Raw genomic sequence first — 27975 nt, 5'->3', positions numbered from 1 at the left:
TGCGGGTAAAACACACAGCTGGTGTGATAAATAAAAGGGACGGGGGTGGCTCCCTTTTATGGGCACCCAGCCAGCCAGATAGATATCAAATTCCTCTTAGTAGTTGTTCTCAACTTGCTTTACCTGTAAAGGGTTAAAAAGTCTCCCTTCATAGGTAAAAGGAAGGGAGTGGGCACCTGACTAGAAGAGCCAATAGGAAGGCTAGAACTTTTCAAAATGAGGAAAAAAACCTTCCCCTTGGTCTGTCTGTTGTTGTTCTCCAGGAGAAGCAGAGACAGAGCTGGAACTATGCTGTAAGAAGCTTGGAGCCAGGTATGAAAAATCATCTAAATTATACCTAGAAACTACTCACTTGAAACCCCCAGATATGTAAGTAGATCAGGAAATATCCAGGAAAACACGATTAGGTTTATTTTTTTATGTCTTGTGGACTCCTCTGTGCTAACCCCAAATGCTTTTGTTTTGCTTGTAACCTTTAACCTGGACTGCAGGAAGGTTATTCCTGATGCTTAATTTTTGTAAGTGGGTTTTTTAAATCTAGCAATAGCCTGAGTTTTTAAATGTATTTTTTTGTTTAATAAAATTTACCTTTTTTAAGAACAGCACTGGATTTTGTGTCCTAAGAAGTTTGTGCATGTTGTTTAATTAGCTGGTGGCAACAGCTGATTTCCTTTGTTTTCTTTCTCAGCTCTTCCCTGGAGGGAGGGTGAAAGGGCTTGAGGGTACCCCATGGGAAGGAATTCCCAACTGTGCCTTCCTGGGTTCTCAAAGGGGTTTTTGCACTTGGGTGGGGGCAGCATCTACCCATCCAAGATCAGCGAAAATCTGTGACCTTGGGAGTTTAATACAAGCCTGGAGTGGCCAGTGTTAATTTTTAGAATCCTTGCTGGCCCCCACCTTCTGCACTCGAAGTACCAGAGTGAGGAATCAGACTTGACAGCTGGCTTCAGGACCGAGCTTGATAAGTTTATGGAGGGTATGGATGATGAGACTGCCTCCTATGGCGTGTAAGCAATCTGTAAGTGGCAGCAGCAAAGCTCCAATGGCCAGTGATGGGGCAGTAGATGGGGAGGGCTCTGAGTTTCTACAGAGAATTCTTTCCCAGGTATCTGCCTGGCGGGTCTTACCCACATGCTAAGGATCTAACCGATCACCGGATTTGGGTTGGGGAAGGAATTTTCCTGGAGATGAGATTGGCAGAGACCCTGGGGATGTTTTGCCTTCCTCTGCAGCCTGGGTCTCTTTCCAGTTTAATCTAGTGTAAATGGTGGATTTGCTGTAACCTGAGGTGTTTCAATCATGCTCCTAGGCATGGGCAGCTGGTGGAGGCACACTTTGGGAAGGTTGGCCCCTAGCTCAGCCCCTTCTGCCCGCTCCCCTCCCCCACCCGGAGGAGCCCCGAGTCCCTCCCCTCCACCCCCCAGCTGGAGAAGCCTTGGGCAGGCGGGCTGGCTGGCGGCCTGAGACTCCCTCCCCTACCTGCCTGGAGGTGTCCCAAGCCCCCACTTGCTCAGAGGAGCCCCGAGCCAGCCATGCCACACCTCCCCTCCCCAGACCCCAAATTGCTGCAGGGAAAAGCGTCTTGGACTCGTCTCCTCCGGCAGAAGCTTTTGCTATGCCCCATGCAGCTTCCAGGGCAGCTGAGGAGGCCGTATTTGCTATTTAGTTTCCTGGGTTCATCCGTAATCTCTCTGGAGTCTAGGGAGATTACTGATGAACCTGGGAAGCTGAATAGCACATACCACCTTCTCAGCCACCCCAAAACCTGCATGGGGGCATAATAAAACAAAACCTTCCCCCCGCTAAACCCCACAACCGGGTGTCCAGCAGCCACTCCAGGGGAGGCTGAGCCTTCCCATGCCCATTATACCCACCACCCATAATCTGAGGATTTCAGTAACTCAGCCAGAGGTGAGGGGGTCCATTACAGGAGTGGTGGGTGAGGTTCTGTGGCCTGCAGTGCTCATGAGGTGAGACTAGATGATCAAGATAGTCCCTTCTGGTGTTAAAGTCTATGAGATCCTACACCAAAGACAATACTTGTAGCCAATCCTACAATAAACTATCCAAAAATGTATCAACTAAGAAAGAGAAATGAGAGAGATTTATGGGGAAGGGGATGTGGGAAAGCAGTGCTCTCAATACCAGGGGATGAGGGTTAATTTTCCACCCCGCTTAATCCGTCGCTCCAATACAAATGGGCTTCCATCCCCACAACTGAACCCAGATCACTCTGCTCTCAGCCAGGATCGGGGCACCTGCCCGGTTGGAATCCCCTGGGTGGGAAGAACACACCACCCCTTGTGCAAGGGGGTCCAGGACTGGGCTCAGTTCTCACCTCCTCCTGGTGCAGGTCTCCTGCTGGGGGAAGACCAGGCAGTGCCTCCTGCTGAGCCTGGCTGCTGCTGGGGGCTGTTGAGATCACAGGCACCATGGCGGGGTCAGCGCCCCCTGGCCAGAGTGTAGAGCCACCTCTCTGCCTGGTGCATCTTGCGCACCCTGCTCTGTCTGTTCCATGCACCTGCTCTACCTTCCCTGTAATGGCCCAGCCTGTAGCACCTGGTCCACTTCCCAGAGCCGGTCCACTTCCCAGAGCCTCTCTCCTGCCCCAGTACCTAGCTCCCTCTGCCCCAAATTGCCCCCTGGCTGCATGGTCACCTCCCTTCTCCCTGACACCTCACCTCTCTCCTTGCTGCCAGCACTGTGGGAGCCCCCCAGGAAGCCAAGGAGATGCTGATGCTGGTGGAAGCGCTGCCAGGGGGTGGCATCCCCATCCCCAAAGGACTTTCAGCCCAGGATGCAGGAGCTCAGCTTGCACCAAAGCAACTCCTCCCCCACCCTGCCTTGGACTATCACGCAAGGCGTAGGCATATGTTTGGGGTGAGTGTTTGTGATGGGGTGTAGGTTGGGGAGTGCATGGGGTAATAAGCAGGGCTGGTCAGGATGAGGGGGTGCATGGGGGATAGGTGGGGCTAAGGGTGCATGTGCTGTGTGTGGGATGGGTTGGTGAATGGGGGAAATAGGCAGGGTTTGGTCATTTGGGTGTATAGGATAGGGGATGTATCAGTGCTTAATTTGTGCCAGAACTTTCTGGAGCTGAGCCCCAGCACCTCTTTCATTAGAAATTAAGCACTTCTGGTCTGCCTTTTCACCTTGCTCTAGACCACAGAACAAATGTATATTTTCTTGGTGTGCGATGAAGCACATCCTCCATGTTTTCCCTGCCTGTCCTTCCTGAACAAACTATACCCCAGAGCCATCCCTAGGGGATTGCGAGTCGGGGTGACTGCTCCAGGCCCCGAGCTTTGCGGGGCCCTGTGGGCCGGCGTAGTTGGCCGGTGCCACATGGGCGATGGGTGAACTGCTGGCTGGGGGAGGCTACTCCTAGCCCCGCCCCTTCCACCTGAGGGAGAGCGCGCTGGGAGGGAGAGCGTGCAGTGGTGCCGTTGCAGCCTCCCCCACCCTGGGAAGTTGGGCGGCATGGCCCCAGCCCCCTGGAGCCCAGTGGCACAACTAAAGCAGGACCCTGGGGGAGGGGGAGGGGGAGAGCAGCATGTGGATGGGGACATGTCTGGCTGTTTAGGGAGTCACCGCCTCTCCCAGCCTCCCCAACCCACCCCCGATGCAATCAGTCCTGGAATGACATCATTCCATGCCTGGCCCTGCCTCTACCAATATTCTAGTCATGAGATGTATCCCACTAAGTCTCTGCAATGCCAGTGAAGTCATACATTTTCTTTGTGTACTAAGACTTCCAGTTCTTCCTGTTTATTCCCTATACTCCTAGCATTTGTACACAGACACCTAAGATGTAGAACAGATTCCCCAGCCATTTTTCCTCTTGTTGTTCCTATGAGCCTATTGTAATTCTCCATTTTCCAGCTCTCTGGCAAGGTCACCTTTTTTTATACCTGTAAGTTTTTTTCACCTGGCCCCTTTGAACTTATTTCGAAGCCCTCCTCACCAGGTAGGAGATTTGGTATTCCAAGATGTTATTCTTCCTTGTCAGGTGGACCTCATCTCTTCCCAGCAATCCTTCTTCCTGGCACAACGTCCCATGCTTCAGGAAGCCAAAGTCTTCCTGTCAACACCATCTTCACAGCCATACATTCATACCAGGAGATATTTTTTTCCCCTTCCTGGGCCCCTTCCTTCAACCACAGGCTGGATGAGACCACCACTTGAATCCCTCACTTCTTCACCTTAGATCCCAGAGCCTAGTAATCACTGCTTATCTCAGGGTCATGCCAGGCAATACCATTAGTCCCCAGGTAAATAAGCAGAATGGGGTAGCGATCAGAGGGCTGGATGAGACTCAGCAACCTTTCCATAACACCTCAGATGTGGGCTTCAGGCAAGCAGTACACCTCCCATGACATCACATCAGGCCACCAGATGTACACCTCTTTCCCTCTCAGAAGGGAGTCCTCAACCACCACCACCACCACTTGTCGTCTCCTCTTGGATATGGTAGCAGTGAGCCTCCCAGCCTGGGGGGCAGTTGGCTCCTCCTCCTCAGCTATTGGGGTCTGCTTCTCTCCTCCTGTTGCCAGTACAGCATAACAGTTCTTGACCTTGGTGGATGGAGGACCAGAGTGGGGGTGGAGCGCATCCCACTGCCTGAGGGTCCAGCTATCAGTCTCCTCCCTCCAGAGCAGCCCAAAGCAATATCCAATATTTCATTGGAAGACCAAGACTCAGAGGATCCACCAGACTCCTTGATATTTTGTTCAAATGATTAATCATCTCTGTTAAAAAAAATGTATTTTATTTCTAATTATAATTTGACTGGTTTCAGTTTTCTACCATTGGCTTTGGGCCCAGCTTGTCAGGACGTTCCCTGTAGAACTGGTTTTTACTAGGTCAGGGACAAGGAAATGGGCAGCAGGTTCCCAGGAGCCTCCATCAGGGCGATAGCCCTCCCAGTGTATAAGGTAATAGAATTGGCCTTGCTGCAGTTTGTAATCAAGAATAGCATGCACTATGCATTCCTCATGACCCTGTATCTTGACTGGTGGCAGACGCTGTTAGGCCTGGTCGAGGAACTGGTCCTATATATAAGGCTTCAAAATGATATGTGGAACACTGACTATATTTTGAGGGGCTTGGAGAGTTGAAGTTTGAAGGCGACAGCGTTCATCTGCTGACATGTCCAAAAGGAGAGGAGGAATTGGTTATCCAGCTTGTGGGAAGGTCTATTTGTGTGTAAGTGTCTCACAACAATTGAGTTGAGTAACAAATAGTAGCAGTAGCAGGTTGTCCTCCTATATGAGGACCAGTCCCCTATAGACACACCACAGGTCATCCTCACTTTGCTCATTAGTCACATTTTGATTGGTTTGAAGATTGAGAGGCATGGAGAAGATGGCCTTGGAAATTCAAACTGATGTCTTGAGGCTCTACAATTATCTAGGACAGGAGGGTGCATAACTAGAAAGTAGCACTTGTGCTGAAAGTTTGTAACTTTTCATAAAGGTTATTTATAGTTGTCTCACAGTTCCCCACCCCTCTCCTCCCTTTTTCTGTGTATCAGTGAATGTGGCAGCATAGGAGAAAAGAGGTAAGTGAGGAAGTCCACAAGAATGAATATGTTAGATCCAGAAATCATGATGTATAAACATTTATTTATTATTTATTTATTAATTGTCATGCACATTGTGTAAAGAGTTATCACTTTGGATGGGCTATCACCAGCAGGAGAGTGAATTTGTGTGGGGGGGTGGAGGGTGAGAAAACCTGGATTTGTGCTGGAAATCACTTTAGATAAGCTATTACCAGCAGGACAGTGGGGTGGGAATAGGTATTGTTTCATATTCTCTGTGTATATATAAAGCCTGCTGCAGTTTCCACGATATGCATCTGAAGAAGTGAGCTGTAGCTCACGAAAGCTTATGCTCTAATAAATTGGTTAGTCTCTAAGGTGCCACAAGTCCTCCTTTTCATTTATCTTATGTTTCACATTTGAAATTTCTTGGGTAAAGTGAAGGTTAACACACACCAAAAGGTTGCACATTTATTAAAAATAAAGCAAAATTGTTTTTATTTACTCCTCCCCTCCCCCCCACTTGTCAGGCTCCAAATTGTGTCAGACTATATTTTAAACATGTTTAAAATCTGGTCTGCCACTTGCTATCTGTTTGTTCAGAACCTAGCATTATACGGCCTGCACCTGATTTAGATACCTGGGGGTCCCCTCAAGGTAAAAGGGGGGTGGGGATTATATGAATAACTAATACTAGAAAATATTTATTAAAACGTTTCCCAGTAATTAGACTTCAGATATAGCAAATGTACCTTGTATAACTGATTTTCTACTGAAAAGTTCCAGTCCTTTCTCCATGGGGAAAATCAAGTAGTATTCCAATAGAAATTAAAATAAGCCTATTGTGAAACTGACAGAGGTGAACAATGGGGCATTTAAGTATTTATGATTAAATATATATTTATTATTCCTGCTGTTTTGTTGTATGATGGTCTTTATTTCTTGGCTGTTATTAGTAAATATTGAACAGTAAAACAGGTTTTTATATCATTTTCAAGTTCTGCAACTTAAAAAAGAATGTCCATCAGATGGCAGTAAGGGATAAGAAATGAGAGAATGAAATACATGCCACAGTTTAGCAGAACCCCTTCTGATTATTTTGATCTATAGTTTTCAAAGATCCGCAAATTCTTAAATAATTTGTACAGTGTAGCCTTTGAGTTGACACCTGCACGTACAGCATTGTCTTCTAAATACTGCACTCTGTTTTCATATAAGCAATTCAGAAGCCCCTTCTCAACATTAAGTAAATAAAATCTGCCTATCGGTTTAGATGAATGAGTCTCTTTCCTTGAAATGGCAAAGGGGTCTGGTTTTCTGAGCGACTAGAGATTTGTCTGCAGACTTTCAAACCAAGTCACACTACTTCCTGTATGTACTGCAAAAGGCATAGTAGTAATGTAATTCTTTCCCTGGTTTGAAAAGCCCGCGCAAGGATTGCCCAGTACCAACCCTCCTTTTTTACTTCTTCAGTGAGTTACCTAGACGCATGAGACCTCTATTCTCGTACATTTGACAATAACCTATAAAGGAGAAGGTTGGATGGGAGCTTGAGAGCTGTAAATACTGACTTCCTGTTGCAAGTTGTGCCGTGGAAAAATGATAGTTATGCATCAAATTTTCCACATCATCTTCAGCCAAAGTTATTCTCTCCCCCTCCCGTACGTTTAAGTGCGTGTGTGAACGGGACGTAATTTACACATCCCAATTTAACCCACCGCTAGGTTGAGGGCAAAATCCTGTCCCCGCTGATGTCAGTTAATTGTTTTGTTTGTTTGATTTTTGTTACGCTGATTTTTGTGAGAGGAGGATTTCACCTTTTGAAGATAATCAAACCCTTTTTTGACTTTGTGGGTGGCTCTGAAAAGAGCCTTTAGGTTAGTTTTAAAGTCGAAGTATTTATTTCTCAGTCAGCTTTACTTGCTCTTTGCCTTGTGGCTCTCGGTTTTCTTGGGCAGCAGCACGGCCTGGATATTGGGCAGGACACCCCCTTGAGCGATCGTGACTTTCCCCAGCAGCTTGTTGAGCTCCTCGTCGTTTCGGATGGCGAGCTGCAGGTGACGGGGGATGATCCTGGTTTTCTTGTTGTCCCGAGCAGCGTTGCCAGCCAGCTCCAGAATCTCAGCGGTCAGATACTCCAGCACCGCAGCCATATAGACCGGGGCGCCAGCGCCCACCCGCTCCGCATAATTACCTTTGCGAAGCAAGCGGTGCACACGGCCCACCGGGAACTGCAGCCCAGCCCGGGAGGAGCGAGACTTCGCTTTAGCCCGCACCTTACCTCCCTGCTTTCCTCTGCCCGACATTTGCGATTCACGTTCTGCCTAAGACCCTTTATTCAGGAAAAGAAATGCAAAGTAAACCAAGGACCAGCCAGCAGCCGCCCTTATATTACTTCCGTTTTCAGAGTCAAACGATTTGTGATAGGCTGGAGACTTGCCTTGTCTGAACAGCCAATGGGGAAGCGGATCTAACTGTGACCATTGGTGAAGCAGAATATGCCTGTTGGAAAGGGGGTGGCTTTTGCATCTCATCGAATTAAAAAAAAGAGGGGGGGGGGGCTCGGCACCATTTTTCCACGTTATTGCTGACTGAATATCAAGGGAGTTTTCTTTGTGTATTTACAGATTAGAAATGTCTGTAAGGGGTCTTGTACTTTGGTGCTCAGTGACGTGACCACTCATTGAAGGTGCTCTTACTTCTAATTTAGTTTCTTAGAGGTAAATTTATCAATTAAATTAATTTAAACAAAACCCTAGCCCTCTACCTTCGAGACTATCTTGCGGAGATAATTAAATCAGGACACTGATAAATGGACCAACTATTGATTTAACAGTAAGGATAGATGTAGTCAGAAAGACTGGCTAAAGTGAGTATTCCATAACAGCAGTGCACTCAGTTTACAGAAAGACACACAAGAGCATATCTGTAAATATCCAGTGGGTGAGAAATAAGTCTGCAGATGAATGGGGGAATTGAGATGTAATGCATAATGATCATTCTCCCACAGCGGGACTTTTAACAGGAACAGTCAGTATTTGTACATGCATCTCACGTTCCCCACACAACTTTCTTACACAGATTGTTGTCAGATTTACGAGAATAAAGGTCTTCAAATGACTGGTACACCTGTTGGAAAGTCAAATAGAAAATCCCCGAGACGTAGTTTTGTACCGAACTAGTATTCAAAACCTCCCCCTCCTCCTCCAACCGAGCAAAGGGGATTAGGGATCTCTCCTTGAAGGGGTTAAAAGGACGGTTTGTCACTGGGCAATCCTTGCACAGCGCGGGCTTTTCAAACGCCCACAAGGTTTGTAATTGACTAATCCTTGCACAGCGCGGGCTTTTCAAATGCAGGAAGTTGTTTTTAAACCGCGCCCAGAAACCAGATAGAGAACGGATTTTTGCTTCTAAAATTGCCAATATTTCCTGCCGCTTCCCTCCCTCCCTCTCTCTCTCTCTCTCTCTCTCTCTTCTCGGAGACGTAGGCCGATATGCGTTTACACAGTAATCTTATGGCTATTGTAGATCAGTCCCCTAACGGCAGTATTTATACGGAAGGAATGATTGGCTCCCGCACTAATCCTCTTTAACTGTTTTACAAAATGCATCTTCCTAATAGATTTGATATAGTATCTCAAAATAATATTAGCAATTGTTAGGTGTTTTTTTAATGCCCCCATAATGCTGCTTTCTAGAAAATGCGCTCGACTCTTCCTTGTAAATCCACCTTCCTGTACCTCTGCGACTGCTGGAGGAACTGGCCAGAGACTGCGTCTGAGAACACCATCTACAGCTAAATGCTGCTAACCAAATACCTTCAATACTTTAAAACTATTACTTCTATATTCTAAACCAAATATGAATTAACACAAAAGGTAGGAGTCCAGTTAAGGTTTGCGGTGTGTTCCCTGAGGCACTGTTTTACTTGTGGTTTTCAGACCTTCATGATTGAACCCCGCTCCTCTATGTGAGTGAGCAGTGAAACAGAGGCGTATCTATACAATTTGTCTAATAGAGTGACAAACATGTTGCTTAGATAAAAAAATTCAGTACAAAGTATTTTTTTCCTCGCTCATCTTCCTCCCCATGCTGATTAGACTGATCCAGCTCTTACTGTGAAAGTATGGGTGGCTCTGAAAAGAGCCGTTGTTAATTATACGTGGGGAAAAAAACTCAACCACCAAATCCGTACAGAGTGCGGCCCTGGCGTTTCAGAGCATAAACCACATCCATGGCTGTGACCGTCTTACGCTTGGCATGTTCAGTGTAAGTAACAGCATCGCGGATCACGTTCTCTAAAAACACCTTCAACACGCCACGCGTCTCTTCGTAAATCAGTCCCGAAATACGTTTTACTCCCCCACGGCGCGCCAAACGACGAATAGCCGGCTTTGTAATACCTTGGATATTATCACGAAGAACCTTCCGATGGCGTTTAGCGCCCCCCTTCCCAAGTCCCTTACCACCTTTACCACGTCCAGACATAACTACCTCAGTACTACTTCACACAATAAAAAAAATACAAACTGCTTTATTTGTAAACTATGTAACCGTATGTGGGCTCATCTCCTTATATACAACTGAAACCGACCTAATTGAAAACTGCAAAGAGGCGGTTCTATTCTAGTGGTCTTCCCTTTCCTTCCCCCACTGACCTCTGTACAATGCTCATTTAGAAGAGAAGAGCGAGAGAGCATTCCCCTCCCCCACCCTCCTCCCGCTCACCGTTGGCAGCAGACTGCTTCTTTTAAAATTCAGAAATCTTTTGAGTACAGATATATACATTTATTTCTGTAGTATTTCCTGAAATTTTGTACTTTTATACATTACTAAATCCTACCTAATTATTGGAATCCCAGATTTTCCAGCAATACTGGTCCTTTTAAACTCCTTAAAATAAGAGCCACATTCAAAATGTGCTTTTTATTTATCACTGGTGTATTTTCACTGCTGGAGGATCTTCCAGAAAAAGTGTTTCACACCATGGGCTATTTCTTTTGAAAATGTTCCTTAGATTTTTTAAAAAGTTGCAGTGTGCAGCAAAATGTGGCCAATCAGATTTCCTGACACATCTTTCACTTTTCTTATACCCCACATTCACTGCCATTTTCCAAAGCATGCATAAAGACGGTTAATGTGATAAGTACGCCTTAATTTCAGCCAAAGGATGTGCTAAAATGGCATTTATTACCACTTCCAGAATCTGACATTCCATTAGTTATGTATAGAAAATTGGGGAATATGTGAGCGTTACCTGTTTCTAACCCTTTTCTATATTCTCAGTGACCTCTAGCACCTGCCATCTGCACTGGAATTCACACAGGCCCAGGTACCCTTTCTCTCTCCTTTCTGATGCACTATTGGACAATTGGTCTGAAATCAACAAGATTAAATGCAATATCGATATGTGCAAGGTACTACCCTTAGGAAGGAAAAATAGTGTACAACTACAAAATGGGGATTAACTGTCTAGGTCAGGGGTGGGCAAACTTTTTGGCCCAAGGGCCACATTGGGGTTGCAAAACTGTATGGAGGGCTGTGCCTCCCCAAACAGCCTGGCCCCTGACCATTATCCGCCCCCTCCCACTTCCTATCCAACCCCCCTGCTCCTTGTCCCCTAACCACCCCCCCGGGACCCCAGTTCCTATCCAACCCCCCTGCTCCCAGTCCCCCAATCCCTATCCACACCCCTGACAGGCCCCCCAGGACCCCATGCCTATCCAACCCTTGTTCCCCATCCCCTGACCGTCACGCCCCCTGCAAAACCTCTGCCCCATCCAACCGCTTCCTGTCTCCTGACCGCCCCCTGGGACTCCCCGCCCCTTATCCAACCCACCGGCGCCAGCCCCCTTACCGTGCCGCTCAGAGCAGCATGTCTGGCAGCCACACCACCCAGCCAGAGCTGGACACGCTGCCACTCTGCTCGGCAGGAGCGCACAGCTCCTCTGCCCAGAGCAAGATCCGCGCTGCAGCGTGGCTGCAGGGGAAGAGGGACAGTGAGGGAGGGGCCGTGGGCTAGCCTCCCTGGCCAGGAGCTCAAGGGCCAGGCAGGATGGTCCCACGGGCCGGATGTGGTCCGCGGGGCGTAGTTTGCCCACCTCTGGTCTAGGATGTAGTACTGCTAGAAATGATCTGGGAGTTAGAGTGGAATACAAATTGAATGAGAGTCAACAATGTGATGCAGTTATGAAAAAGGCAATATTCTAGGATGTATTAACAGGTGTGTTGCATGCAAGACACGGGAGACAATTGTCCCACTTTACTGAGCACAGGTGAGGCCTCAGCTGGAATACTACATTCAGTTTTAGGCAACACACTTTATGAAAGATGTGGACAAACTGGAGAGACCAGAGGAGAGTAACAAAAATAATAAAAGGTTTAGAAACCTGACTAACTGGGCGCAGACTCACCGGCAGTGCCTCCTGCTGGTTGTCCTTGGGAATTAGCGTTCCAGCCTCCAGAGTGCCCTCTTCAGGCCGGCATCTCGCCTTGCTGCTGGCTCCCATGTCCCTCCCAGGACCCCGGTGCCCCTGTCTTGGGTGCTACCCCCTGGCACTACCCCACAGTTCTGGGTCTCCCCCTTCCAGGGGAACCCCCCACCCACTAGCCCTACCTTGCCTCAGTCATAGGCTCCTGCCAGTCACCAGCTAGCCCCCACACCCTGGGGCAGACTAAAGTATGAGCCACTCATCACCGGCAAGGTTGGGTTTGGACCTGCTGCCTCTGCCTACCCGTGGCTGCCCCCTGCAACCCTCATACATAATAGGATTTACCAGGCCCTCAGCCTGGGGCTTCCCTAGGCCGGAGCACCCAGGCTCCCTTGGCCTTTCCCCAGCCCTGCGCCAAACTAGGTGTCCTGCTCGGCACCTTGCAGCCAGACCCTTCTCCCTCGAAAGAAAGAAAGAAAGTCTTTTTGAGCATCTGGCTCACAGCCTTTATAAAGCCAGCTGGGCCCTGATTGGGGCGTGGCCCACATCTGCCTCCACTTCCCCCAATCGGCCGGGGTTTTGCTCCCTTCCCCAGCTCCAGCCCTCTGCAGGGCTTTTCCAACCCCTTCAGGGCTGGAGTGGGTGCTCACCCCACTACACTGACCTATGAAGAAATGTTGAAAAAAAGTAGGAATTAAGATCAATTGTTCTCCATGTCCACTAAAGGTAGGACAAGAAGTAATGCGCTTAATCTGAAGCCAGGGCGATTTAGATTAGAAATTAGGAAACTTTCTAACTATAAGGGTAGTTAAGATTCAGAATAGGCTTCCAAGGGAGATTGCGGAATCCCCATCATTGGAGGATTTTAAGAACGGGATAGACAAACAGCTGTCAAGGATGGTCTAGGTTTACTTGGTTCTGCCACAGTGCAGAGCTAGCTCAACTTGATGACCTCTCAGCCCTACTTTTCTATGATTCTATTGCTCTGGGTCATTCCAGCAGTCTGGTGGTACATGACGCAGTGTACTACAAGGCTTAGTTAAAACTAACCAAAGACAGGATTTTCTTTGGGACTCGGCCCATTGCTCAGAAAAGGCAGAATTAAGATTTGGGGGGTGAGGAGAGGTGTTAGATATTGCCTTAATTGTATTTCCTGATTTTAGTGTTTGGGAGCATATTGGATTTTAGCAAAGGCCTAAAATGGTGGATTTGGCTAACCTTTTCTCACACGTCAATGAGAACATGTTGATATCAGTAGTTCACACACTGTGTATACAGTTAAGGGAGTCATTCTTTACACTGCAGGGAGCATGTGACACACACTGACGTTCTGGAACTGTGCATACTAGTTCCTGAAGTTTTTACTTTATGTTTGAAATTTTGAGGGCGGGGGAGGAGAGTATGGATGTGTGTATCTAGGTTAAGGAACAGGAACCCCCTCCCCTGTAACCGTATCTTTACTGTAAAGAGGCAGTGGACTTGATCTGTGTGGTTATTGACAATCTTGGACTACAAAACACAGCTGTCTTTAAAAGGCTGTATCTGGAGTACAGCTTTGCAGACACAGCTTCAAAATGTGTAAAGCTGAAAAATGAATACAAAAGACACAGAGATAAGCTTAAAGCTTCCAAATGCATTGGCTAAAAAATTGTGCCACACTGGGGAAAAAGGTGAAAAGTTTACAATCCTAGAATTTAGAAGCTAGTGAAGCCTTAGGAAATGTCCTATTCCAAAATGAAAAATGGAAGCTGAGTGATTTAAGGAAGGGGATGTGACGTTAAATGGAGTTTTGTACAGATTATGAACACTACAGAGAGAAAAAGTTAGACAGTCGGGACGAGTGCAAGTATTAAATTGTTAAAAAATGTTAGTATTAAAGGGAATGTTGATGACTCTTTTTTTACAAAAAAGGCATGTTGAGAGAAGGACTATCTACTAAGATCAATAGAAAAATAAAGTAACGTAGCCACTAATATTGCTGTCAGAAAAAGAACAGTGTAGCAGCAATGGTACCTATATTGAAGCTGGATGAAACTTAGAAAAGAATAAGGAAATCAAAGCGGTCTCAATACAGAATATTTCTAACATACAGCAGTTAACAGAGCCACCACCCCCAAAGTTATCTCAGCTGTGAAAAATGTATTCAAAGCCAACGTATAACATTAAAATTGCAGTTTACAAATGTAAACGTCTTAATTTAGGGAAGGCCCAATGAAAACTGAAAAGGTATTTTGATGGCCAAGTCTCTGGCGTGGAGCATGAAGTAGGAGATCAGGTGCTTGTACAGTATGTCTCAGAGAAAAAGCCTTTTCCCAAATCCATTTTGGAGGGTCCCTGCTATGTAATGGATAAGGCTAGTCCATCAGTATACCTGGTTCAGGTAAAGGATGAAAAATGGGTGGTGAGTCGATGGTTGCATGCAATGCAGCTGAACCTGTACAGAGGGAGGGACAGAAAGGAATCTACTGATGTAAAAAAAGGGAAGCAAGAATAATTGTTTTCTTTTTCAGATGTTGATTAACATGGGAGGCATAATATGAACTACGTTGGGATCCATGGAATTCAGGATACAGCAGAGAAACAATGAGGGGACAGTGCATGAGGGGGAGAATACCACCCTAGCCTTACGGTTCCCAGGTAGTCATGCAAAAAAGCCTACAATGTTCTGGTACAGACTGGACTGCAGCCAAGGTGGAAGATCCTAACAGCTCTCAGGAGCAGGGACTTGGAATGGGGGACCTAGTGGGGTGGTGTGTTTAAATGGGATGGTAATGGCTAACCTAACCACACAGTTAGCACTGTTGGGAAATATTACAATTATATTAGTAAATCATTGAACTACCGCCCATGAATCCACTACCATGCCAGGAAAGTGACTGAGACTTTGACCTTTTTTTCTGAATGTGATTAAGGACTTGCAGAGTACCACTCCCACTCCTGAACATACTGGAGTAACAATGTCTACTACTCTAGAATTGAAGGAAGATAATGAACCATGTCCAGAAATGGAACCATGACCTGATGATGGACTAGTGATAAATTGTGAACATCAGATTATGAGTAATAACACACAGTAACAAGTGATACCTATAGTATTGAATGTATCCGATTTTACATTACCACAGCAGCTCTGTCATGTGAAATATTTGCACGTCTAAATGCAAATGATATAAGAAGTCGGGTAAAAATTCAGACAGCCAATGGATGGGATTGAATTCAAGGAAATTTGGTGGCCTGAGAAGGGAAAGAGTCAGGGGAAGAGAAATTAAAAAAAGATATGGAAACTGTACTAAGGGTCGGGGCATTGGGAACATCAGCATGGAATCACAATATTGTGGGAGGAAAATTAGAGCATGAGAGTTCAATTGTAAAACCTGTTACAATTAAATAAACAATGGAATGAGGATATAGGGGAGAATTTAAAGGGTGTTCAGGATGCTAGGATAACAGGACAGATGTTTAGAGAAGTGGAAGCAGCACTCAATAAACTAGGAAAAATCATGAACCATCATAATCTGTCAAAGGCAAAGTACCTGTTTGTGTTTCTTAACACAGGCGCTTCAAGTTGGAGTAAATGAAATTGAGCATGGGGAAATACATGGGTTCATAAGAAATAAACTGCTAGAACAATAGACAAAAATAAAAGGAGTAGATTGGAGCAGGGATGCTACTCAGGAATCCATTATGCTCAGAAAAGGTGCACGTTTGATGAAACATGGATAATTCCTTGGGTACTAGCAGTACCAGTGGTCACAGGTCTAAGTGATGCATTAAGAGTGTATAGTGTCCAGCCTATAGATAAGTTGGAACCTACCATGGCAGGTTACATCTTTAAGGTATATGTCATTCCTCCTTGGATACTAGTAAGGACAGGTGGGGGAGTCTGGAAATCCCCAAATACCTCATGTTGTTCAAAGAGCCAAGGTACCTAATATGTCATTGTGATGAACTGCATTGCCAGTTTGTGGATTCTCCTTCGATGAAGAAAAAAATCACACAGTACAGCTGAGGCAATGGGGACAAGGTCAAGTCAAGATTGCGAAGGCTGGAGAAGACAAATATTGTGCAATCTCTTGAGTTGGACATTTCCAATTTGTCCACATCTTTCTTGAAATGTGGCACCCAGAACTGGACACAATACTCCAGTTGAGGCCTAATCAGAGCTGAGTAGAGTGGAAGAATTACTTCTCGTGTCTTGCTTACAATACTCCTGCTAATATATCGCAGAATGATGTTTGCTTTTTTTTGCAACAGCGTTACACTGTTGACTCATATTTAGCTTGTGATCCACTATAACCCCCAGATCCCTTTCTCCAGTACTTCTTCCTAGGCAGTCATTTCCCAATTTGTACGTGTGCAGCTGATTGTTCCTTCCTAAGTGGAGTAATTTGCATTTGTCCTTATTGAATTTCATCCTATTTACTACAGACCATTTCTTCAATTTGTCCAGATCATTTTGAATTTTAATCCTATCTTCCAAAGCACTTGCAACCCCTCCCAGCTTGGTATCATCCTCAAACTTTATTAAGTGTACTCTGTATGCCATTATCTAAGTAATTGATGAAGATATTGAACAGAATTGGACCCAGAATCGATCTCTGCGGGACCCCATTCATTATGCCTTTCCAGCATGACTCTGAACCACTGATAACTACTCTCTGGGAACGATTTTCCAACCAGGTATGCACCCACCTTATAGTAGCTACATCTAGCTTGTATTTCCCTAGTTTGTTTATGAGGTCATGAGAGACAGTATCAAAAGCCTTACTAAAGTCAAGATCTACTGCATCCCCCCATCCACAAGGCTTGCTACACTGTCAAAGAAAGCTATCAGGTTGGTTTGACACAATTTGTTCTTGACAAATCCATGCTGACTGTTATTTATCACCTTATTATCTTTTAGGTGTTTGCAAATTGATTGCTTTATTATTTGCTCTGTTATCTTTCCAGGTACAGAAGTTAAGCTGACTGGTCTGTAATTCCCTGGGTTGTCCTTATTTCCTTTTTTATAGATGGGCACTATATTTGCCCTTTTCCAGTCTTCTGAGTAGATGTCCAAAACATTTGTTGACCTGAAGACAGGAGAGTCAAAATATTCAAAGCAACATAGATACACTGTGGAATACCTCATAGTGGAAGTTAGTGCACTATATTGGGGAACATCCATGGATACGCATGATATCAACAGGCTTTGTAATTGTGCAAGCCATCCTAGTAGTGGTGTTAATTGCATTTATTTGGAAGGTTAGGAACATGGTTAGGTAGTGGGGAAAGAGAATAATGTCTATGAAATACAGGCTTTGATGAAGCTTTAGAAAGGATTCTATGGCTTCATGATGGGAAGTGTTGAGGCTGATGATATATTTAGGCTTGACAGAATCCTGCAGTGAATTTTAAGAGTCTGTTCTGACAACATTTAACAGCGTAAGCATAAATAGAACTGTGCATGTGTAAGAAATTGCAGAGTAATCATGTTTGTGAGAAAAAGAAATGACAAAGTAACTAAAAAGATGCAGAAGACCAGCTTGAACACTAAACCTGTACTGACAGAGGAGAGTTAACATGAAAATATGTGTAAGAAAGGGTAACAAAAAGCTGTAAATAAGTAAGTTATAAGTAAGTTTGTTTAACAAAGGGAGGTTAAAGCTGTATTGGCCTGTGCTGGAGGTGACTGTGATTAGATCATCCTGATGAACTTTCCACTTCTAAGTAAGTGATCACCACTTGCTGAGTGTTTTGCCTAAATAAAAGATTTGTTAGACCCATCTGCTGAGTAAGTGAATCTCAATCCAACACACAGATGTTCAAGTTTAGGTGCATTTGACATTTAGAGATAAGAGGCACTGGCAGTCAACATAAACTCTGTATTAACCAAGATTTTGGGTAGTGAGTTTTCCTTGATTTTTGAGGAAGTGGTGGCAGAGAGGGGGAAATGATGATAGAGACAACTATGGGAGGGCATGAAGGATCCTTGTGGGTTTACTTTAGCCTCCCCCTGCACCAGCTTTGGGCTTCTCCTGCATCTTGCCCTCTGCCCCCAGTAAAAGTGCAGAGGCCAAGGTGAAAAGGGAATCTGGTAACTGAAGGGTTATGAGGAACAGATCAAGCAGCTGAAGACAAGGCAAACCCCAGATTCTTTATTCCTTTTTGGAGGCTGGGAAGGGGAAAAGAACTGTGCACAATCCATGGAGATAAATGCATTCTGATACAACACCTCCGAGAAGGGTGAACTGCTCGGTTCATCTCCAAACTTGTTTTCATCCACCCCTCAAAGTAAAATTATCCCCCCACAGTATTTGTGGAATACCAGTTTTCAATACAAATGTCCTATGTACATGGATATTAGAACAATAGGAATATTGAAATCAGGTCCATATTGGAGGAGTAGAATAAAAGAACACCTTACACAAATGATCCCACAATTATGAAACAAATCTGCCACGGACCCTGATGCATCACACTTATTTTCAAGTCTCTGGATTATAGAGGAATTTGAATATTAAAATCATCTTCTTAGTGGAAGGGCTGTATATGAGGAACTTTTTGACTGAATGACCCTCAACATTTGTATAACGGAGTGTACCTCTGCTCCTCTTTTGCTATACACCTATATTCAAGAAAATATTACTATGCATGTGGATTTTGAACATTGGGGGTATATCATCACCCACTGATCAAATAACCCCAACTTTGCCACACAATTTTTACCTGAGGCATTGTTCCATCATGCCAATTTCTAAGGCAATTTACCTATACATTTGGACTTTATAGAATTTTGATATGTGCAAACATCTCATTTTGGATATGTTATATCTCAGGAATCCCTTGGCTGAATGAATCTGAATTTGCTTTATATAGGCTACCCAAATCCTGTTGAATGCCTGTGCACAACCCTTCATCAGTCAGCTACCCGGTCTTGCCGCCTCCTGGCCACTCCATGCCCCTGGGTCTACTGCATAGGGATGGGGCTCTGCACTCCAATAGGGAACATGGGAGCCTGTACAACAGTCACAGGTGAAAGACACCTAATGAGAATGAATGAAAACAAACAAGAGCTCTGATGTGTGAAGTTCTCAATTCATCACCATGAATGTTCTCATCTCTTCCCCTGTCCCAGTGCCTGGGTGTATGTGTCATATACTGCATCATATACAGTATTTGAGAAAGAGAGTCATTTTAAGGAACATACTAAAATAAACTTGGGGATTCATTAGGATATAGCTATTGTTATTTCTAACAAACATTTTTTGAGCCTTGCTCACATCACAATGTGTGTAGGGTGGAAAACAAAACACAAAGAGACAAAAAAACCCTCTGACATTATTACCAGAATCTTCCCTGGATATTTAAGTAGACACTTGCTTATTAGCTGTTACAGGCTAATCAAATAGTATATGATGCCTTAATTTTATCTTTCACATTATATTATCTTCTGTCACAGAATCAGCTTCTTTCTGCTTTTTTAGGAGATGATTTGTGGGCTAGTTTTCACCAGCTTAAACCCAAGATCATCACAAGAAGTGAGAACTGTTATTCTGGAATGCAAAGAGAACAAAAAGTTTCATTCCTTTGTTGTGAGTGCAAAGTAGGTTACAGATAATTCAGTCCTTTTCTGAAGTGATTGGCTCTGAGAAGGTACACAGAGAGAGAGATTTAAAGTTCCCTTTAGCTGTTAAAAAGGCATCAAAATGAGTCGTATTATATTAGTGCTACAGAACATATACAACAGTCTCCTGCAATTCAGACAACTAAATAAAGTGTTATCATTAATTATATGCTTTAAAGAAGCCACCTTTATATAACATTAAATAGAAGAAAATAATTTATTAACTGAATTTTCATCTCTAGATAATGGTATCCCTATAGTTTATGTTTATACTACATCGTACCTTAATTGTTGTTTTAATCAATAATGCTGTAAAAAGAGACTAAAATACAAAACACTGTTTAGCAAATTACTTGCTTGATACATTTTAAAAAGTTACTTTTTAAGGGAAAATACAAATAACATTAAAATTACTTTGAAACTGTAAAATAGGCTAGTGTGCTTATCTTCAGTCGGAATATCTGAAAAGGCAAAATATAACAATTATTTGCATAAATGTTCAGAGCATAAACATTCTTTTATAAGTATTTAAAAAGTCCTTCATGATTTTGTTTGTGGCACTATTTCAGCGGAATTAAAGGATTGTAGGAGGTAAAAGACATTGTTAAGGGAGCCAATTCTTATTCTGTTTTCAAAACTCAGGGACAAGTTTGTGTTACTTCCTTCTCTTCAAAATTAATTTACACTGAGGAAATCCATTCATATACTTAGTTTTATATTCTGACTTGGAGAAAACGCCCTAAAGAATAATATTTCATTGTGAATGTAATTCTATTGACAACTGTACCATTTTCATTTGTAAGCATAAACAAGTTACCCTCTCCCCAGGTCTCTCTAGCTTCAGGTTCCAGAGTTTATGGGCTCTTCTTTAACTCATCTTTATATTCTACAACTGAAAACTCTGTAGACTAAAAAATACCTTGTTTCCTCTTTACCCAGCTAAGAAACTGAGCGATTTGGTAGCAGATATTATCTAAAAAATGAACTTTTTAATTACAAAGAAACACAAATTGAACTGCTAGGCCTTTTGCAATGAAATTGGGCGGGCTCTTTAACTCACCAATAAGACCTCAGTTCATCTCTAAAAATACCAGGCAGCTGATCTACTACAGTTTGTTTCTGTCCCAGACTGTCAGATACTCTGCCAGTATGTTAGAAACGGCACCTATTGCATCTCCCCGTGTCACTGCTCCTGGGGAGAAATCCCTCGCCAAAAAAACGAAGTCAGGAGAAGGCACCAAAGCTCACAAACCCTCGGGTCCCAGCGTGACCGAGCTGATCACCAAGGCGGTGTCCGCTTCCAAGGAGCGCAAAGGGCTCTCCTTGGCCGCTCTTAAGAAGGCTCTGGCCGCCGGAGGGTACGATGTGGAGAAAAACAACAGCCGCATCAAGCTGGGACTAAAGAGCCTGGTGAGCAAGGGCACCTTGGTGCAGACCAAAGGCACCGGCGCATCCGGCTCCTTCAAACTCAGCAAAAAGCCTGATGTGACCAAGGAAAAGACGCCGAAAAAAAAAGGCAGCGGCAAAGCCTAAGAAACCAGCTGCCAAGAAACCCGCCAGCGCCTCCAAGAAACCAAAAAAGGCTGCGGCCGTGAAAAAGAGCCCGAAAATAACCAAGAAACCAGCAGGTGCCGCAGCCAAGAAAGCGGCCAAGAGCCCCAAAAAGCTTACAGCCACTAAGCCCACGAAAGTACCTAAGAGCCCGAGTAAAGCCAAAGCGGTGAAGGCCAAGTTTGTCAAGCCGAGTAAACTTAAAGTAGCGAAGGCGGCCCCCAAGAAGTGAAACTGATTAAAGAGGAAAGGAATCGTCTCAGCCAAACAAACCCAACGGCTCTTTTAAGAGCCACCCATCCCTTCCCAAAAGGAGCTGAAATGTCGGGATCACTTACTTAATAACCTAACCGTGTCTCTCTTGAAGGGCAGAAATTCCCTTCTCAGATGGCAACAGAAGAGGACAGATACACGGCTCTGGGAAAGCGTATTATCCTACCTGCTCCATAACAGCTTTAGTCCCGCGCTCTCGGAGCAAAACAGTCTGAAATGCTAAATGTTTAGTGATCTATAGACAAAAGTCTCTTTTCTGACCTGGAAGGAGCGGGAATAGTGATTAGAGCCGTAGTTAGTTTGAAAAACCCGCACTTTTATTTTCTTTAACAGTAATTTAACAGTATCATAAGAGGGGGAGGGATGGATTAGAATTTATATGAACTCACACTGCCCCGCCTTGAGAAGATTAATGGCTACAAAATTATTCCCCCCAGGAAATCTATTTGTTTTCCAGTCAGATTTGTGGGCTATTTTGAACTCTACGTTCTTTTAAATCGGCATCCAAGCAGTGGGTAGGGGAACGCTGCTCGTTGTTATTACCCTTTTGCTATAATATACTTTTCATATAGATTCTAATCCATTCCCCGCTCTTATGATACTTCTGAATTACTGTTTCCAGAGATAAACCGGGAATAAATAAAATTTCTTTTGTAGTTGTTTCACTTTTCTCAGAAAGTCAGATAATTTCAGCTCTTGCTTGTTAAACTCCTCGTCTTTACGGCCGGCGAGCTGCCAATGGCCGGGAATGAGTCTGGCTTTCTTGTCCCGAGCAGCATTCCCAGCCAACTGGAGAATCTCAGCGGTCAGATACTCCAGCACCGCAGCCATATAGACCGGGACTCTGGCACCTACCCGCTCCGCATAGCGACCTTTCTGAAGCAGACGGTATACACGGCCCACTGGAAACTGCAGCCCAAGAACCCGTACTTTACCTCCCTGCTTGCCGCGGCCCGACATTATGACGCAAAAACTATTAAATGCGCCTCACTCAAAAAAAAAGTGTGTGTGTGTGGGGGGGGGGGGAGAATAACGTTTTCACATATTGCTTTTATATCTCTTCTCTTTTTACAATAAAACGGCTTATGATAGGCTAAAATGTTCACAGATCTGTCAACGTGCCTTGGGGATGAGGATCTACCTTTAACCAATGGTGAGGTCGGATGGGAAAGTTTTTATATGTCTAACAGCCAATAGTTAACCAAGAAAAGCAGTCCGCTAATTTGCGTTAATAGTGGGGCGGGAACTATTATTCTCTTGTTTTTGTGGTTCAACTAAAAAGAGAGGATTACTTTTAGGACCCTCCGTCTGTAACGCAGGAACATAACTCATTTTACACGTTCCATGTAGTGCAAGACACTCATCAAATTTCAAAGCCCCCTGCCTAAAAGACATTTTGATATGCATAAATTACGTTATATGAGATATCGAAACTATGTTGATTGCACGCTTGACCACTGGTATTTAACGTTCCCGCAGCAAGCTTCTTATGGGAACATTGATTAAAGGTGTTCTTCCCCCTTATTTGGTTTATGAACTATGCTTATAAATAAAAGCGTGCACACCTTGATGGCTGCGACTTTGAGCCCTGGTCTACACTAGGACTTTAGGTCTAATTTAGCGGTGTTAAATTGATATAAACCTGCACCCGTCCACATGATGAAGCCCTTTTTTCGACTTAAAGGGCTCTTAAAATTGATTTCCTTACTCCACCCCTGACAAGTGGAGTAGCGCTTAAATCGGCCTTGCCGGGTTGAATTTGGGGTACTGTGGACACAATTGGATGGTATTGGCCTCTGGGAGCTATCCCAAAGTGCTCCATTTTGACCGCTCTGGACAGCACTCTCAATTCAGATGCACTGGCCAGGTAGACAGGAGAAGGCCCACAAACTTTTGAATCTCATTTCCTGTTTGGCCAGCGTGGCAAGCTGCAGGTGACCATGCAGAGCTCATCAGCAGAGGTGACCATGTTGGAGTCCCAGAATCGCAAAAGAGCTCCAGCATGGACTGAAGGGGAGGTACGGGATCTGATCGCTGTATGGGGAGAGGAATCTGTGCTATCAGAACTCCGTTCCAGTTTTCGAAATGCCAAAATATTTGTCAAAATCTCCCAGGGTATGAAGGACAGAGGCCATAACAGGGACCTGAAGCAGTGCCACGTGAAACTTAAGGAGCTGAGGCAAGCCTACCAGAAAACCAGAGAGGCGAACGGCCACTCCGGGTCAGAGCCCCAAACATGCCGCTTCTATGATGAGCTGCATGCCATTTTAGGGGATTCAGCCACCACTACCTCAGCCGTGTTGTTTGACTCCTTCAGTGGAGATGGAGGCAACGCAGAAGCAGGTTTTGGGGACTAAGAAGATGAGGAGGAGGTTGTAGATAGCTCACAGCAAGCAAGCGGAGAAACCGGTTTTCCCAACAGCCAGGAACTGTTTCTCACCCTGGACTTGGAGCCAGTACCCCCCGAACCCACCCAAGGCTGCCTTGGTGGAGATGGAGAAGGGACCTCCAGTGAGTGTACCTTTTAAAATACTATACATGATTTAAAAGCAAGCATGTGAAAGGATTAATTTGCTCTGGCATTCGCAGCTCTCCTGGATGTACTCCCAGAGCCTTTGCAAAAGGTTTCTGGGGAGGGCAGCCTTATTGCGTCCTTCATGGTAGGGCACTTTACCACACCAGGCCAGTAGCACATACTCAGGAATCATTGTACAATAAAGCATTCCAGTGTATGTTTGCTGGCGTTCAAACAACATCCGTTCTTTATCTCTCTGTGTTACCCTCAGGAGAGTGAGATATCAGTCATGGTCACCTGGTTGAAATAGGGTGCTTTTCTTCAGGGGACACTCAGAGGTGCCCATTCCTGCTGGGCTGTTTGCCTGCGGCTGAACAGAAATGTTCCCCACTCTTAGTCGGGGAGGAGGAAGGATTAAGGGGGTAGCCACACGGTGGGAGGAGGCAAAATGCGACCTTGTAACGAAAGCCATGTGCTATGTATGTAATGTTAACAGCAAGGTTTACCCTGAAAGAGTCTAGCCGCTGTTTTATAACATGTGTCTTTTTTAAATACCGCTGTCCCTTTTTTTTTTTTTAACTCCACCAGCTGCATGTGTTTCAATGATCACAGGATCTTCTCCTTCCCAGAGGCTAGTGAAGATTAGAAAGAAAAAAAACTGCACTCGTGATGAAATGTTCTCTGAGCTCATGCTGTCCTCCCACACTGACAGAGCACAGACGAATGCGTGGAGGCAAATAATGTCAGAGTGCAGGAAAGCACAAAATGACCGGGAGGAGAGGTGGCGGGCTGAAGAGAGTAAGTGGCGGGCTGAAGACGGGGCTGAAGCTCAAATGAGGTGGCAGCGTGATGAGAGGAGGCAGGATTCAATGCTGAGGCTGCTGGAGGATCAAACCAATATGCTCCAGTGTATGGTTGAGCTGCAGCAAAGGCAGCTGAAGCACAGACTGCCGCTACAGCCCCTTTGTAACCGACCACCTCCTCCCCAAGTTCCATAGCCTCCTCACCCAGATGCCCAAGAACGCGGTGGAGAGGCTCCGGCCAACCAGCCACTCCACCCCAGAGGATTGCCCAAAAAACTGAAGGCTAGCATTCAATAAATTTTAAAGTTGTAAACTTTTAAAGTGCTGTGTGGCATTTTTCTTCCCTCCTCCTGGGCTACCTTGGTAGTCATCTCCCTATTTGTGTGATGAATGTATAAAGAATGCATGAATGTGAAGCAACAATGACTTTATTGCCTCTGCAAGCGGTGATTGAAGGGACGAGAGGAGGGGGTTAGCTTAGAGGGAAGTAGAGTGAACCAAGGGGCGGTGTGTTTCATCATGGAGAAACAAACAGAGCTTTCACACCGTAGCCTGTCCAGTCATGAAACTGGCTTTCAAAGCTTCTCTGATGCGCACCGCACCCTCCTGTGCTCTTCTAACCGCCCTGGTGTCTGGCTGTGCGAAACCAGCAGCCAGGCCATTTGCCTCAACCTCCCACCCCGCCATAAACGTCTCCCCCTTACTCTCACAGATGTTGCGGAGTGCACAGCAAGCAGTAATAACAGTGGGAACATTAGTTTCGCTGAGGTCTAAGCGAGTCAGTAAACTGCGCCAGCGCGCCTTTAAACGTCCAAATGCACATTCTACCACCATTCTGCACTTGCTCAGCCTGCAGCTGAACAGCTCCTGACTACTGTCCAGGCTGCCTGTGTATGGCTTCATGAGCCATGGCATTAAGGGGTAGGCTGGGTCCCCAAGGATACATATAGGCATTTCAACATCCTCAACAGTTATTTTCTGGTCTGGGAATAAAGTCCCTTCGTGCAGATTTTGAAACAGACCAGAGTTTCTGAAGATGCAAGCGTCATGTACCTTTCCCGGCCATCCCACGTTGATGTTGGTGAAACGTCCCTTGAGACCCACCAGAGCTTGCAGCACTCTTGAAAAGTACCCCTTGCGGTTTATGTACTCGGCGGCTTGGTGCTCCGGTACCAATATAGGGATATGGGTTCCGTCTATGGCCCCACCACAGTAAGGGAATACCATTGCAGCAAAGCCATCCACTATGACCTGCACATTTCCCAGGGTCACTACCCTTGATATCAGCAGATCTTTGATTGCGTGGGCTACTTGCATCACAGCAGCCCCAACAGTAGATTTGCCCACTCCAAATTGATTCCCAACTGACCGGTAGCTGTCCGGCGTTGCAAGCTTCCACAGAGCTATTGCCACTCGCTTCTCAACTGTGAGGGCTGCTCTCATCTTGGTATTCATGCACCTCAGGGCAGGGGAAAGCAAGTCACAAAGTTCCATGAAAGTGTTCTTATGCATTCGAAAGTTTCGCAGCCACTGGGAATCGTCCCAGACCTTCAACACTATGAGGTCCCACCAGTCTGTGCTTGTTTCCCGAGCCCAGAGTCAGCGTTCCACCGCATGAATCTGCCCCATTAGCACCATGATGCATGCATTGGCAGGGACCATGCTTTCAGCGAAATCTCTGTCCATGTCCTGATCACTCACGTGACCGCGCTGACATTGCCTCGTCACTCGGTATCGCTCTGCCAGGTTCTGGTGCTGCATATACTACTGGATAATGCGTGTGGTGTTTAATGTGCTCCTAATTGCCAAAGTGAGCTGAGCGGCCTCCATGCTTGCCTTGGTATGGTGTCCGCACAGAAAAAAGGCACGGAACGATTGTCTGCCATTGCTCTGATGGAGGGAGGGCGACTGACGACATGGCTTACAGGGTTGGCTTACAGGGAATTAAAATCAACAAAGGGGGTGGCTTTACATCAAGGAGTATTTCAGGCAGGACTTCACGCAGGGTTCCAATAAGAAATGGTGCACCTAAGTAATTGTTCTTATTGGAACAATCAGGTTGGTCTGGCCTCTGATTTATACATGGGTAGATTTACCTCGCTGCACCTTCTATGTGAGTGACTGCAGTGTGACCTAGAGGAATGAGTCCCCTAGACGGGGGGGGGGGGAGCAAATGAGTACAAAACAAATCTGGTCTATTTCTTGTTTTGATCCACTCCATCTATCTTTTACATCTTTGGCTGGCAGCAGACAGTGCAGAAGGACTGCAAGCCATCCACATCTCATGGCTGCCCGGCAGAAGATGGTACAATAGGACTGCTAGCAATCCATATCGCCTGCCTGCTCACCATAAGATGGTTCAATAGGACTGACTGCAGGACTAAAGAGAATGACCTAGTCAAGTCACTTCTAATGTAGTCCCTACACCCATGTCTGCCCAGGGCTCCTGGCCGAAATGGCCAGGAGAACCTCGGACATGATGATGACGGCTACCAGTCCTACTGTACCGTCTGCTGTCACAAGGCAAGGGGTTGCTGCTACTGTGTAGCAAAGCCGTACCCCGTGTCTGCCAGCACCCAGGAGACATACTCAGGTGACAGTTACCTGAGCAGGCTCCATGCTTGCCGTGGTATGGCGTCTGCACAGGTAACTCAGGAAAAAAGGCGCAAAACGATTGTCTGCTGCTGCTTTCACAGAGGGAGGGAGGGAGGGAACGGGGGCCTGACAATATGTACCCAGAACCACCCGCAACAATGTTTTAGCCCCATCAGGCACTGGGATTTCAACGCAGAATTCCAATGGGCAGCAGAGACTGCGAGAACGGTGGGATAGCTATCCACAGTGCAATGCTCCGGAAGTCGACGCTTGCCTCGGTACTGTGGAAGCACTCCGCTGAGTTAATGCACTTAAAGCATTTTCTGTGGGGATACACACACTCGAATATATAAAAACAATTTCTAAAAACCCGACTTCTATAAATTCGATCTAATTTTGTAGTATAGACATACCCTAAGTAGTATTAGTGATTAAAGCAAGACATCTAAAAGGCTGCCTAGGTTCTCCCACACCAAACGTGATTTTAAGATATTAAGAGCATTTTATTGGTTTTATATTTTGCCAGGACAATTTTATATAAATCAAGTACACAGTATTCTTGATATTAGAAGGGCAGATGTTGTGTAAGGATTCTCAAACTGGGGGTCAGGACCCCTCAAGGGGTCGTGAGGTTATTGCATGGGGGTCACGAGCTGTCA

At 45.4% G+C, this 27975-nt stretch overlaps 3 protein-coding genes and 2 long non-coding RNA genes across 5 annotated transcripts; 2 read left to right on the top strand and 3 right to left on the bottom strand.

The window, feature by feature from the left end:
- Window positions 1–247: 247 nt before the first annotated feature.
- LOC140906554 (uncharacterized) lies at window positions 248–4726 on the top strand. Its single transcript, XR_012157148.1, has 3 exons — window positions 248–312; window positions 2700–2880; window positions 4010–4726. It is a non-coding gene; the product is annotated as an uncharacterized lncRNA (long non-coding RNA).
- Window positions 4727–7419: 2693 nt separating this feature from the next.
- On the bottom strand, window positions 7420–7944 carry LOC140906545 (histone H2A.J). Its single transcript, XM_073330658.1, has one exon. It carries the CDS (start codon window positions 7846–7848, stop codon window positions 7459–7461), a length of 390 nt encoding a protein of 129 aa, XP_073186759.1. The 5' UTR covers window positions 7849–7944; the 3' UTR covers window positions 7420–7458.
- A 1321-nt stretch (window positions 7945–9265) lies between these two features.
- Window positions 9266–10368, bottom strand: LOC140906541 (histone H4). Its single transcript, XM_073330644.1, has one exon. The coding sequence runs from the start codon at window positions 10028–10030 to the stop codon at window positions 9719–9721; it is 312 nt and encodes a 103-aa protein (XP_073186745.1). The 5' UTR covers window positions 10031–10368; the 3' UTR covers window positions 9266–9718.
- Window positions 10369–18089: 7721 nt separating this feature from the next.
- Window positions 18090–22415, bottom strand: LOC140904950 (uncharacterized). The gene is made up of 3 exons (XR_012156686.1): window positions 22259–22415; window positions 19994–20040; window positions 18090–19508 (listed from the first exon to the last, which is right to left on the bottom strand). It is a non-coding gene; the product is annotated as an uncharacterized lncRNA (long non-coding RNA).
- Window positions 20663–21624, top strand: LOC140904949 (histone H1.11R-like). The gene is given in 2 exon segments (XM_073327338.1): window positions 20663–21082; window positions 21084–21624. Coding segments are annotated over 2 exon segments (633 nt in total). The 5' UTR covers window positions 20663–20728; the 3' UTR covers window positions 21363–21624.
- Window positions 22416–27975: the final 5560 nt, after the last annotated feature.

Source organism: Lepidochelys kempii, chromosome 1 (assembly GCF_965140265.1).
Source record: "Lepidochelys kempii isolate rLepKem1 chromosome 1, rLepKem1.hap2, whole genome shotgun sequence".
Lineage (NCBI taxonomy): Eukaryota > Metazoa > Chordata > Testudines > Cheloniidae > Lepidochelys > Lepidochelys kempii.
Note: the sequence above shows the minus strand (reverse complement) of the source record. Positions and strands in the feature narration are given on the sequence as shown.